Source organism: Monomorium pharaonis, chromosome 9 (genome assembly GCF_013373865.1).
Source record: "Monomorium pharaonis isolate MP-MQ-018 chromosome 9, ASM1337386v2, whole genome shotgun sequence".
NCBI lineage: Eukaryota > Metazoa > Arthropoda > Insecta > Hymenoptera > Formicidae > Monomorium > Monomorium pharaonis.
Genome location: NC_050475.1, coordinates 5,893,503 through 5,908,501, shown reverse-complemented (window position 1 = coordinate 5,908,501; position 14,999 = coordinate 5,893,503). Strand labels below are relative to the sequence as shown.

Sequence of the window (14,999 nt, the reverse complement as noted above, 5' to 3'; positions counted from 1 at the left end):
GTCTTTCACTCTTTTCTTTCAAAAATCCTCGTGTGTATTATTGTGTAATTATTTCCTTTGGAAAATTTTAATTAAATGCCAATATCTCTTTACAACTTCCTCATTATCAACTTCAAGAAATTTGATTCTTAATTTAAATTATAATTCCTCTACTAATAAATTATTTCAGAAAATCTGCGGTAATCTGTGGCGCAACTTTGCAATTTTCCGTTTTTAACCAGTAAGATTTAAGTAAAACGTTCGTATCTTTGTCGGAAAACAGTCGTTTCTCTCAGAACTGGCAACCGGAATTTAGTGCGCGACTTTCATTTTTACATTACCGTAAGTTTCCGCTACACTCTCGTGCATTTCCCTCCTCGAACAAGCGACAAGCGGCTTTCGCAGTTCATCTCGGCGCACACGTCAGGCGTTTCCGCGCGTGTCTTGATGTAACTGAATGTAAGTAAACCGCCATAACCGCGACTCGCTCCTTCGCGGTGGCGCGATAATTCCGAAAGGTCAGGCTGACGTAGCCTCATTAGTAATGTCCTGCCTGAGCGCGCTGCAAACGCAGATAGGGACCCTGCTCTCCGTGCCCCACGAAGTTTTATTTTTGCAACATAGGGTTTTCCGCGAGTACGCGAAAATCGCAGTCGGACCGGACTTTATCCACACGTTGCCGTCCTTCCTGATCCTGATAGCCGCGGTACTCGTCCTTTGGAAGAATCCTCCGTCCTCCACGCGGCTCATGGACCTCGTAGGCATGACGTTCATTTATAAAGGGTTTCAGGTACAATCTCTCTCAGCTACCTCCTAGCTAATACCCTTCCCTTTATACGTGCGTCTTTCATAAAGGTGTCAGCCAGTTGGCTCGTGATTAACGCGCTTTTATGGCTATGGCTGATCCTCCAAAGGATACTCTATTGCAGCGTCTGGCATTATTGGAGTTATGTGAGTGGACTCGTTATTATGTTCTTCTCGTAACTAACAAAGGAACTTGGTTTCGTAATGCTTGAATTGTTTGCTTTTATATAAGAAAAAATAAGCGCCTGTAACAGAAAGGATAACAGGTTTTTCTGAAGCTCTCTCCTAAAAAATAAATATTATAATATTTTATGAATTAAAAAAATATTGTTCTCTTTCTGTAAATAAAATCAATTGTAAATAACTGTAAAGTTTTGGGCTTAACAATTAGTTTTAACAGAGTTTTCTTGTGCGATATAATATATAGAACAGTTATATTATCGATATAGGAAACTGAATATCGAGATATTTCGTATCCTTGGTGGCAACACGTCTGGTCCTCGTACTATCCTGTATCGATACACCCGCCGGTGATGTCGGCCGGTTTTATTAGTTGGATTATCGCCATGTCGATTGCGACGATCGCCTTGGGATGCGCGAACTCTACGGATAGCGTGGAAATTTTCATTAAAGAATCCTTAGCTAAATTTTGGGATACGCTTGTGGTGGCCAAATCCTGTGTGGAATGCTCGCAGGACGGGTTGGTATTGCAATTCGTATTTTAATTGTCTCCTTTCGCGTATTAATTTGTCACAAGTGACGAAAATAAAGCGAGAAAATTAATGTTACGTATAACAACGACAATTGGTATAAATTAGAGTCTCATTTGAGCAAAAATTTTCCTTCTCAGAACGCAAGAGGAGCCCGTAACTGCTGAAGCAAACACGCCAATGGACGAGGGCGAGATCAGTTTAGTTTGCGACGACGGTCGCTCAGAAATGTCGAATGACTCGAACAACGCGACCCGCGGAGACATACATCCAATCTCCTACGGAACGAATTGGATGCCGCAGCCAAATTTCTCCGCATTCAAAGAAGCGCAACGAAAATTGTCGACAAAATCCTTTCACACAGTAGCAGGCGCAAATGACATTAAGGTAACAAGATAGAAAAAAAAGAGAGAGGAGCTTTTCTGTGTTTAATTAATGTCGCAACAATTTCTTATTATTTTCCTGTTTTATTATGCTTCTTTTTTTTTAATAAACGTTAACAAACCTGTTATATAAATATTGTATAAATACGTTATATAAAATGTTTAATTATTTCACTTTTTATGCCCTAAAAGAATTGATAAAATATACAATATTAAAATTTATTTTATATTTATTTTATAAAAATTGGTATATACTGAAGAAATGTGTTGAAATTATCTTTGTAGAGCACAAGAAGCTCTCTCTTACTTTTTAATAATTTCACTAAAATCCCGTAGAAAATTTAATTGTATTAAACAAATGTTGATGCAACATGACTGCAATTCGTTAGAATTCTGAAAGAATTCTTAATTGTATTAAACAAATACTAATGCAATATGACTGCAACACGAGTTGCTTTCAGGATCCTGATAAATTCACTGCTAAGCAAATGCGACATCGTCGTGGCTGTCACACCGTGATACCGAGTAATTTCAGCGAGCAATCGAGCGAATGTTGAAGGGACTTGTCAATGTTGACTGAACGATCGTCATCGAACAAGTCTTCGATTAAGCAATGTGCTCATGGGAAAATATTTTCCCGAAGATTGAGATCAATTTCGAAGATGATGATTTGCATAAACGAGATGGCGTTTTATATATACCGATAAAATTTTTAATCATCTGATATTTATGCCCCCCAAAAATTTATAAAATTTTTTACAGAATATTTTATACGTGTACTATATGTAGAACCAAGATTTTACTTTTGAGATTGAACGATAGTCGAATGACCAGATTAAAGAAGTGCAATAGTTACATAACAAGGTAACAAGATCGCATGCCATCCGATATCAATTATATTAATAGAATATATATGTATATAAAACTTTTATAATTGAATTAAGATTTTAAAACATCTGGTTCACATAAAAATTTCTGATATTTATAATATCATCTCAGATAAATATTACAAATTTATAATAAACTTATAATAAATTTATAATATACAAAAATTAATTCAAAGTTTAATTTAATTTTAATTTCAGCGATAATTTTATTAATATTAGAGTTTTTATTTATTTAGTAACGTTGAAATTTTGAATAATAAAATATTACTATATTCTTTATTATGTTTGTTTAGAATGAATAAAATTGCTCTAGATAATATTTCTCTCATATTTGACAAATAGTCGTAAATGTTAAATTTTACATGCAATTTTACTATATTCCCGTAAATATTTATTCAAGTAATATTTTATTGTTTAATTGTTTAAATTTGTAGAAAATAAAAATTGAGAAGTATTAGAAAAAGAAGCGTTATAGAAAAAATCGCATGTAGAAAGAAATTAAACAACAACAATCTTCTCGTTAGTATCTTAAAAAGAACTTTATAAAGCACGCGATGTTCGCGTCGAGCCACCCTCTTCGGTTCTTTTGATTATTTATTGAATAAAAGGTCCTGCCGCCTCCGCCAAACCCCAGGACACCGTCACTCCGCTTCGCCGGCTAGAGGAGGGATGCACAGAAATGCGCATGCGTTCGAAAGGGGTAACATTCCCCATCTTGAACCGGAGCATTATTCTGTACCACAACCCTTGTGGGGTAGGTCGTAGATATTCGTGACCGAGGCGACGATATACGTCAAATAAACCGTACACTCCGAAAGTGCGCTTTTCCGTACGTCAATCCTGACAAGTGAATCCACGTGAGTCACTCAGGGATCGATTCCGGTCGATAAAATCACCCCGGGAAAGATTCAGGAAGAGGATTTGCTCCTCCGAAGCGGAGACGGGCGTGAACGGTCCTACGCGGCGTAACCAACGTCTGCTTCCTTGTACGATGTGATTACACGCAGTACTGAATTTTACGACTATTACCAGACACGAAAAATTGACGGTCACGGCTGCTACATTGGAATTCTGTGCACATCCTTTGGTAAGATAATTGAAGTTGTTTGAAAAAGTTGTATTTTAGACAGAATTTTAGTTGCAAAAGAGCGAATGACTGAGACGCTAAAATATTTCGTTTTATTGTCTAATCTAGATCTTTATCTTTCAATTTAGAATAGATAAAAAGAACAAGAACTTTTTATTGCAAATTACATCTAGCGGCGATAAATACAATAATATTGATGATGTATTTACTGATATTGGGAGGGATTGCATAAAGTTACGTATTTCGATGACGCTGCTAGTGCGTTGTAATTAACAATAACAAATCTAATTCATTTGCATCTGATAATCGATAAGCATCGTCTAATAATTACAGGATTATATTTGTACACAACCTACGCAATTCACTTAACGATTTTAACGACTAAGTATTTCCCTTACGCAGTCAAGCGCATGATGCAGCATCTGCACTATCATCTCATGTAAGGTCCGTTTAATTATGGCAAGAATGAACGTAACGTTACACTATGTGTCATAATAAAATTTACAAATCGTAATCATTTTAAAATATTTTGGATACATTTTTAAGAGAATAATTAAATTAATAATTATATTCTTTAATATTCCATTCTTTATTTTTCTTTTAATTGTATTAGTTTTAATAATAATTTAAATATCGTGTTATAATCTCTTTCATCAATTTAGGATTAAAAAATATTAATTAAAATAGTTTTAAATGTCAAAAAAATATTATAAGCTATTATCACAATATTAAACACGGTTTTTGCTAAATGATATAACTTTGCTATAAAGTATTAACTAGTAAAGTATTAATAATTTTAATATTACTTTAATTTTAATTTTCTCTTTTATCTTACTGCTTTTTTAAATAAATAAATACGCGACAAGAAACGCTTGTATATTTTCGATTCATATTTATCGCGTTGTCACAAAGTGTATCCTTTGTTTTGTCATCAAATTTTCATTTCCAGCCTACGCGCTTTTGTGTTTTCTATGACTCCCTTCCCACCCTCTAATTCAAAGTATTTCCGATTGATCCTTGTACAATCACGTTCTGACGCAATCGCAATCCGATTGGAATCAGCGTTGCCTCGGCGTTGCGACGCGTCCGAATTTTACGAGGAGATTCACGGTCCACGTGTGTACATAGACGCGATGTAAACTTGATATTGATTTTGCGTCCAGCATCCGTGAGCGTGGAACGCGCGCACGGCCAGCGCGACGGCGGCGGCGCGCGCGCGTATAAAACGCAAACGTATGCATGTGCAGACACACACACGCACATGTACGCAGTAATGTGTATACATTATTTGGCACGTGCACCCCCTTCATCGGCGACGGTCCCGAATCGGCCGGGCCACAACGGTAAAAGAAATAGGGAGAGAATTCCTGAAGGAGGGGAGCTTGAATAAGAACACACGGACGCGCATATTGCAAACATGCATGTAGCTACGACACAATACGCATGGTCGTGATACGTTGAACAGGAAACCGGTTGCGTAGGTTCTGGCATTGGTCACTGGGATCAAAAGCAAAGTTTTGCAAAAAGTAGAAGAAAGTCGCCAATACCAACATAAGCTTTCTAAAGCAACACCTTATTTCTTAAAAAATAAATTGCACTTTATTGATACTGATAAAAGATTTGCTTAAATAATTAAGGAAGTAAAAATTCATAATTCACGATTTTTTCGATATAAAATACATTAAAAACAAATTCTTCAAAAGAAAGAACAAAATTTACACAATTTTATTTGCAAAATTGCAGTTTAAACAATAATGGATATATTATTTATAAAATTAAATTATTTTACATATTCATAGCGTCCTAAAACTTTTATTTATATTTTTCTCATATAATGCGGTTTTAAACATATAATAAAATCGCGGTGCAATATAAATTGGCACGCTTGTCGATAAGACAAAAACTATAAAATATAATAAAAATTATATAGGATAGATTAAAAGACAGTATTAATAAGTTAAATTTACAGCATAAGGTATTTATATAAATAAACAAAAGAGATATTACATATCAAAGTAAAAAAGACTTCTGGAAATCCTCATTTACATTAACTTGTAAGTATTTTGTACAGATAATTCATGTTATAGGAAAAGAAAAGGAGTGTAATGTTATTGTTTATTACGTCAGTTTTGGGGTTTATTTTGTTAGAGGTCCATTTCTGCTTATTTTATTTAAAAAATGGAAAATTTTTATTAATTCTATTTATAATAGTAAACATTTTATTATTTCAGTGCGCAAAATTTGAAATAATGTAAAAACTATTATCTAACAAGACATTTTTTAGTTCGTATTTGTTTTTAAAGATTTATTTTTAGTTTTATTTAAGAAATATAATCGAAAAACAAAGATATCTCGATATTGACGAGCTTCCTTTATGAAGCAATCGATCATATCAGGAATCTAAATTGAGTAAACTTTGTTAGATAATTATCTTTGCCTTATTTCAAATTTAATTAATTAAAATTAGTTGTTAATAGAATGCTGACCGTAATTAAAGCGAGGGATTTTAAAAAGCATACAACATTGCAAATAAAAACTTATCTTTCGGTTATGTAAATCTTTATAAAAGTTTAATTGCAATATCGATCATGGAAATGTTTAATACTGAATATTAAAAGTCAGTGAACTGTAAAGATGATCCCTTTCAGCACGGAAAAATTTGATTTTAAATTGTTTAAAAATATAAAAATATAAAGAAAAGCAAGTATTAAAATATAAAAAATATTGTAAAGAAAGCTTTAAGAATAATTTTCTATTGTTTCCTATAAATGTTCAGATTTGTCTCTTAGAAAAAATTATTATTTCATATAAAAATATATACTGTGATAAGAAAAATATTCAGATTGTACCATAATGTTAATAATTGTAGAAAATTAATAAAAATTAGATGTAATAGATATCTGATGTTACTTTCAAAAATTTTTTAACAAATTAAAATTTTTTTTTATAAATTTTAAAATTATTTTAAAATTTGAAATGATACGCAGTTACACAATGCTCAATTACTTATTACTTATTAGTTCATGCTGTTATTAATGATTCTAGTTTCAGTTTCGTTGTGTCATTTAACAAATTATATTGTTTAAAGATCAACGAAATGTGTGTATCTATATAGTGTGTGTGTGTGTGTGTGTGTTATCTAATAAACATGTGTGTGTGTTATCTAATAAATATGTTGGAAAATCGGCGATAAATGAAACTAAGCAGAATTATCGGAAAAGCAATTCCCTGAACGACAATCGTAATTGCGTATCATGCAATTGCGTGCCAGACCTTATCGGAATGTAGGCGGAGATATTCACATCGCGCATCGTTAGGCGCATCGCTTTTTTTCCTACGAATGTAATAGAGATCACAACAAAATATCGCAATTAGAGAGAAAAATCCTACCGTCTTCTCAGAAATTGCTACTGATATTAATCACATAAATCTGCATAAAAAGAAATTTTATAATTGGCGATAAGTAAGAAGTTTGTAGAATTTTGCAAGCACGTAAAGAAAGAGGAAAAAATTACTGTTTTTCTCCGAAAGAAGCTTAAAGAAAAAGAGAAAAAAAAAGTATTCAACTATTTCGAAACTTAATTGTTAAAAGAAATTTAAAAGAATAAACAAAAATTTAATCATTCTTGAATTAATTATTTTATTTTGAATATTAGATTTTGTTCCAAGGGAATATAAATGCAACTTTTTATTTATCTGGCTATTTTTAGCTTTTATGAAGAAATACTAAAAGAATGAAAAGAGAGTTTTCTGAAAGAAGTTTTGTCAAATTACAGAAAAAGACATTGCGTGTAACCTTTCCAGCGGAATAATGATTTAATAACGCGTTATAAGATAGGACAATTTTATAATCGATTGCACGAAGGCCACAAGATTTTACTTTTCCAATTACGTTCAAGAACTGGCTTAGCACATCCTTCTATAGAAATTTAGTGTCAACTTTTGTGTTTCAGACTCCATGGCGGAGAAAATGTATTACTGGGGCGAGGAGAAGGATCAAGTCGACCCCGATCAGACCTTCATACAGTTCAAGGCCAAATCGGTGGCGACGGACAAGAGACGCGAGTCGTCTCGTACGGTGCCGAAGATGATGGTGTCTTCACCGCAGGGTAAAATGACTGAAATCAGTAATAGAGAGGAGGATGCCGAACGCGGCGGTTGGGACAATAAACTCGACTTCCTATTTTCCTGCATAAGCGTTTCTGTCGGACTGGGAAATGTCTGGCGATTTCCATATCTGTGCTATAAAAATGGTGGTGGTAAGTTACTTTTACTAAGTTTATAGAGGGGGGGGGATGAATCTAGTGATTCTTATATTTAGTCTCTTTTTTTATTATTACTAAAATAAAAAGCTTACTATGCTAACATAGCTAATATAAAATATTTTTATAGCTGAAAATTTTAAGATAATTATTATTACACACAGACATCATTTTAATATTTAATATATTATTATTATAATTTTATATATAATATAATCATTATAATATTATTTATAAAGTCTTAACAAAGCTCGTTAAGCTCTAGCATTTCATTTAGAAGCTTCAGCTGAGCTTTAAATTTGCCGTTATAAGTCGAGAATGCAGATAGTGTCGGATTTCAGTAGCATCCAACATTCGTAATTATTTTTAATTTATGAAAGTCATGCAATCTTTAATATGTTTGAAACGGTATGCGCTAAAACTTAATGTTTGCGACCTTCTCAAGTTTAATTATTATCTCGCTACTTAATTTAATTTAATTAAGTTTCCTTTATGTTCGTGTAAAATAAAATAAGATAAAGAAAGAGCGAGGATAAAGTTGATTAAATTTAGATTACGCCCGATAGATTATTTTATACCTAAAATGCAAAAATAATAATTAATTTTTATATAAAAGGATAAATCTTATTTTTTTACTTTAACAAATTTTCGAATTTTTTCAGGCGCTTTTCTGATCACTTATGGTATTGCAATGCTGTTTTGCGGAATCCCTATATTTTTTCAAGAAGTCGCCATTGGACAATATCTTGGAGCTGGCGGAATGACGTTAGTGGGACAATTATGTCCCCTTTTGCAAGGTAATAATTATTTTCTGATATCTTTAGATTTAAGATGTTTAAAATTATACACTTTATGTACATCAGTAATAAATTTGTAACAATAAATTAGTAAATCGCATAATGTATCGGATTTTACATCGGATTTTAGGTGTGGGATATGCTACAATGACCATTGTATTCTTCCTCGATGTATATTACTGCATAATTATTGCTTGGACTCTTTTCTACCTCATAAGCACGATCGTGAATTTACCGAGAGTACCTTGGAATGGATGTGGTAAATATTTTTCAATCATTGATATTCAAAATATAAGATAACTCCGATATGTATGCCTTACGAAAGCTTATGTTGTAGAAGTAAAAAAAGATAGAAAAGGTAAAGATAATTTGCTCGCAATTACTTTGTCATATGACTTTATATTATGTTGTGATTTCAGTTTTTTTTACTATTAATGTTAACAAAATTAACATAAATTGAATATAATATCAAATAAATAACATAACAATGTATTACAGTTTACGTAAAATAATTACTCTTTCTATAGGTCATGTAAAAGGTTTAGCAGTTATTTCAAAATATCACAAATGTAAAGAAAATAATAAAAAATAAAGTATATAACAAAATACAAAAGCTTAACTCTTGTATGTTTTATTCAGCTTCAGGGTTTCATGTTTCATTCACAAATAGTCATATATTACATTCCTCTTTATATACGACAAGAGTACTTGACTTTTTTCAAATAAGTATAAGCAAATAAATATTTTATAATTTTTTATAGTAGTAGATTATATAAAATTTTTATTAATATATTTTATTTACCTTAATAGTTTATCAGTAAATAATAGTTGATAAATTAAGTTTTTAATAGGTGCAGCATATATTGGAGTTTCTTTATGTGTATATCATGTATCATACCTTATATAATAATGTCGCTTAAAAAAAAGAAGAAAATGATCAAAAATATTTAAATGTTCTCTCTCTCTCTCTCTCAATAAAATTTTTTATTTTTTGATAATATTTATATAAAATACTATAATACGGCGGCATAAAGCTCTAGAAATCTTATACACGATTAACCCTTTTGTTTACCACGCAATTATTTTGTTTTCAGAAAACTGGTGGAATACACACGACTGTTACGATGCAACCCAGGAAAGCACGATTACACATAGCAGAGCAAACTGTTCGAATTCTGCCGAAAATAATACTTGTCATCATACCACGCCGGTAGAAGAATATTGGGAGTAAGTAAAGCATTATTGAAAATTGCTACAAAATGTAAAATGCATATAAACTACTACATATCAATTGCACACAATGATTGTGTTGCAAAAAACCGTTCAAATTCTTCAATTTAAAAAAAAATAATTCTTCAAACCTTTCAAACTCTCGGAAACTTTGATGAAATGGAATACATATGTGAATATATATATATGCGTTAGATTTATATCTCTTGGGAAAATGTGCCTATGAGACAGGCTGTGATGTAAGACGAAAGTTATTAGGGAATTTGTGTGATATAACTGTAAGGAATGCGACATCGATTTTCCTAAATCAGGTCATAGCACAGAGTTCCCTCGTGTATCTCTAAATGCGTTTACGTAATACATAATGTCAACGATATAATATTAGCGGGGTGCACAACACAGATTTGCAATTTATTAATCTGATGTTGTAAAGAAAACTATTATTAAATTAAATATCCTTCATGACAAAGGCAAGAAAAGATTATTGCAATGTAAAAATGCAATTTTAATACCTGTAATGCAATTGCGTAACGTGCGGAATTTAATTAAATCTGATATTTTTGCTTAAATTATTATTTTTTTTTTTTTTAAGGAAACTTATGAGAGACAATTCTAGTAAATAGATAAATCTAAATTTTGTAAAGTAACATTTGTGACATTTCATACTGATTATCATGGCTCTACATCGAACATATCAATTATTAATAACACGAATTAATTGAATATTGAATTTTCAGTAAACGAGTCCTCGGCATCACGTCCGGCATCGAGAGCATCGGCAAGGTCCAGTGGGAACTGCTAGGCTGCCTGATTGTCGGCTGGCTGTTCGTTTACTTTATCATCCGTCGCGGCCTTCATCAGAGCGGTAAGATCATCTGGTTTTCAGCCTTGTTCCCGTACGTGGTGCTTTTCATTCTTTTGGGAAGAGCGGTGACGTTGGAGGGTTCCTACGAGGGTTTGGTTTACTACGTGACGCCACGATGGAAGGAGTTGCTCAATCCCGGACCGTGGATAGACGGCGCTACCCAGATCTTCTTCGCGTACAGCATCGGCACTGGTGCCCTGCCCGCTTTGGGCTCGTACAACAAGTTCCATCATAATTGTTATAGGTAAGCTTACGCGTTCCATCTGACTGGTGGCTGGATACCGACAAGACGTCTCGTCTTCTACACCTACAGTGTTAAATTTTGATAACAGATATTGCTTATCCGATTTTCACTAATTTTTCATCAGAATGTTGAGAGGCATCAATGTACTAAAGAAAAAGACAAAAAAAAGAGTATACGTTTCTCTAAATGAATTTAACTTTATCTCGCAGCTCCAAGTGGCTCGGACAATCCACGTATATCGCTACTGTAGCCATTTCGGATTTCATAGACCTTATTTCGTAAATTATGATTCAAGAATTATAGTTATGAGTTAAAGGTGTCTCTAGTCTTTTAACTACGACGCACTAAACGCGGTGTCGTCGCTGCTGGAGTCTTTCAAAAAGGGAGTTTTGTCTTGCAGAGACGCAATAATCACTTGCGTAGTCAACACCCTGACATGTCTTCTGGCCGGTTGCGTAACGTTTTCGATACTGGGTCACATCGCCCAGGAACAGCAAACGCAGGTGTCCGAGGTTGTCAAGAGCGGACCTGGTCTCGTCTTCCTCACGTATCCCGAGGTCGTTTTGAAGCTACCCGGTGCTTCGTTGTGGGCCATTATATTCTTCGTTATGCTACTCGTAAGAAATTGTTATTCCAACGACGGAATCGGCTCTGTCGCCGTCTATTTGTTCATGCGCATCGCTATAAAAGGGACATGTTGTCACCCCATGTCGGCAGGAAGTTTCACTCGATATATCATCATTTAACATCTTTTTTTGTCTGTTAAAAAAAATTGTGAAATATTTATAGGAAATAATAAATGTAAAATTAATATAGGTATAAAAAACATTCTTTAAAAAATTCTTTTTTCAAAATAAACTATTCAATAGAAAAATTAAAATATTAGACAAATGAATTAAATTCCAAAGTAAGATAATATTAGCCAATTTACATATAAAATTAGATGACTATAAGCAAATTGAGATCACAGTTTCTACATTTTATTTCCTATAGACACTTTCACAATTTATATATTTAATATAATAATTACTTAAATATTTTTTCTTAGGGATATCAATTTGATTTGCTTTCTAAACTTGTAGCTTAAATTATTATTCAGAGTATTTATTTATTATTATATAAATTATTTATTCACAATTATTACATTACTTAGAAATTATTTTGTACAAGATCAATTAGTATTCGTTGAAAGAATTATAATAATAATTAATCGTGTAGATAATAGCAATACACATACGCAACATTTCTAGCTCCTATATAGATTATTAAGTACTAATGTAATATAAGCGTATTATATTAAATTTGAATCTAGATTATGGAGCAATGATTAAGCATGGAGAAATTAGAATTGTTCCGAGTCATTATTTAAATATTAGATTATATACGAGATGGTTTTCCATTTTTACGCAGATACTCGGCATCGACAGTGAATTTTGCATCGTGGAATCTTTCATAACCGGCATGGTCGACTACTGGCCTGATACACTTCGTCCTCACAGAATCAAATTCACCATCGCTATATGTATGATAATGTTCGCTCTGGGAATCCCGATGGTCACAAACGTTAGTATTTGAAAACATTTCTATTCAATATGCGTATGTATAATTAAAGATATACCATCAAAAGTTTTAAATGCACTTTATTAACAAAAAAACCATTATGCCTGTTTCAGGGAGGAATTTATATTTTCCAATTGATGGACTTCTACTCCGCAAGCGGAATGTCTATTCTGTGGGTGTGCTTCTTCCAAACAATTGCGATATCATGGATTTTCGGGGCGAAGAAGTTCTGCGACTGCGTCCATCAGATGATGGGTATTCGATTAAATAAATTCTGGTATATTTGCTGGATTCTACTTGCGCCGGTGATCATGGTTGTAAGTACATTTGCATCTAATTATTACCGTAGCTAATTATTGCTCTCTTTAAAAAACAAATTGATTGTGTAGATCAGCTCGTAGAATCGTTATGTAAAACATGTAAAATATATTATGTACGTATAGCAAAATAAAAAAGACTTTTCTCTTCCAGTTCATCTTCGTATTCCAAATTGTACAATATAAACCACTTAAATATGGCAGCAGCTACGAGTATCCCACTTGGGCAGAAATAGTTGGTGTATGTTTGAGCCTTTCGTCTATGATATGGATACCAGGATACGCGTTGTATTACGTAATAATGACGCCAGGATCATTTAAAGAGGTAAATTTGTATGCATTCGCATGGAAATTATATGCATGTGACAAAGCTTCTCGTGTTATCATTGCGTTCATCTCACGTAACGGCCGTACAATTATTGCTGCGGGCTTTATTTGAATTGTAAATGTAATACATTATGGTTTTTTTTTAGAATTTCCTGAAAGGTCTGCAACCAAACATAAAATCACATGCAAAGTTACCGAAAGGTGAAAAGTCAGCCGTGATACCCATGTCAGAGAGCAGTGCAGGCTTAATTACAAAAAATAACAGTTTCCTGAGTCAAACATGATTAGCGTTAGTGATCAGTTCTAACTTGTTAGGTTACACTTATCATAAAAGTAATATTTATAGTAAGATAAATATATATATCTATATATAGTGAGTCCAGCACGATTGGACATTCAGTAGTAATTTGTGTCAAAATGGACGCGTGTCAAACTAATCAGTTTCATATAGTATGCTCAGTTAAGCAATCATTACATATTATTTATTATATAATAAGTGAATAATAAACTTGTTTAGTGATGTATTCTGATAAGAATGTCAGAGATTCTCCTTAATTCCTTAATAGCTGGTTGTTTGTAATATTTTAACATTATAATATTTAATAATAGTTAAATCATTTCTTAAAAAAAGAAAAAACTTTTTCAAAAGAAATTTTTGTTAAAAAAGATTATTATATATATACATGATAATTATTGATTTAATAATAAATTAATGTTTTAAAAGAAAAATAAAAGTATATACCCTCATTAAGGGCATGTTCAAAATTTTATTACTTAATTATTCAATCTTTGTTAATATATAAACTATGCCAGCTATTAATGTTTTAAGATAGAGAATTTTTATCGAAAAGAAAATTATTTGATGATCGCAATTAGACTCGTACGTGTTGACCAAGCTGTAAACTCAGTAAAGGGTATAATAAGTATTGGAAACGGGACGGGAAGGAATACTTAGAAGTAATAATAGTATACACCGCGCTAGTATTCAGATAGCTATTTACGGGCAATTTGAAAGAATATATTTTTATATCGCGATATTTTATGTCGCGATAAGTATATAAATTTTTAATGGAGAGAGGAATTGTTTGGTTGATAATTCGGCTGGTTTAAGGAAACAGAGAGTTCTCGCATTAAAGCAAATGGCCTGCTTAAAGAAAAGAGAAATTTGTTTTGATCAATGTGATGAGCTGGTGCGTGTTCACATGAGTTGAGAACTCTTCCTGGTGAGCGCTTAAGGAATTTGCTGCAATTACATAACATAAAATATAGGCATAATGTATGTAGAATATAAGAATACTGACACAGTTACGGAATATATATTCAATCTGAAGTACAAGTAACGAAATAAAAACATAATTTTAATATATTCGTACAAAAAAATCGAGACGACCCGATGCGTTCACCGAGAAGAGACATTTTCGATTCCAACCAGTCGTAATAATCAACTGGACTATAGCAGGATACAGAATATTTCTATCAAAGTTCTAGCAGTTTATACTGCATTCAACTTCGACGGCACAAGTTTTAGATTTCTTTTCACATTTTTG

At 32.6% G+C, this 14,999-nt stretch overlaps 2 protein-coding genes across 3 annotated transcripts; both read left to right on the top strand.

Annotated features, from left to right (window-relative positions):
* Positions 1-85: 85 nt before the first annotated feature.
* Positions 86-2,803, top strand: LOC118647307. The gene is made up of 2 exons (XM_036291951.1): positions 86-1,880; positions 2,338-2,803. The coding sequence occupies exons 1-2, from the start codon at positions 1,674-1,676 to the stop codon at positions 2,431-2,433; spliced, it is 303 nt and encodes a 100-aa protein (XP_036147844.1). The 5' UTR covers positions 86-1,673; the 3' UTR covers positions 2,434-2,803.
* Positions 2,804-3,484: 681 nt separating this feature from the next.
* On the top strand, positions 3,485-14,082 carry LOC105836202 (sodium- and chloride-dependent GABA transporter 1). 2 transcript variants are annotated; one of them, XM_012680072.3, is made up of 11 exons: positions 3,485-3,850; positions 7,804-8,109; positions 8,775-8,909; positions 9,040-9,168; positions 10,004-10,136; positions 10,877-11,248; positions 11,649-11,865; positions 12,659-12,811; positions 12,922-13,125; positions 13,280-13,450; positions 13,599-13,736. In XM_012680072.3, the coding sequence occupies exons 2-11, from the start codon at positions 7,809-7,811 to the stop codon at positions 13,734-13,736; spliced, it is 1,953 nt and encodes a 650-aa protein (XP_012535526.1). In that variant the 5' UTR covers positions 3,485-3,850; positions 7,804-7,808. The 2 variants fall into 2 exon arrangements, with proteins under 2 accessions (XP_012535526.1, XP_012535527.1); XM_012680073.3 differs by lacking the exon at positions 3,485-3,850 and having other exon boundaries at positions 7,809-8,109; positions 13,599-14,082.
* Positions 14,083-14,999: the final 917 nt, after the last annotated feature.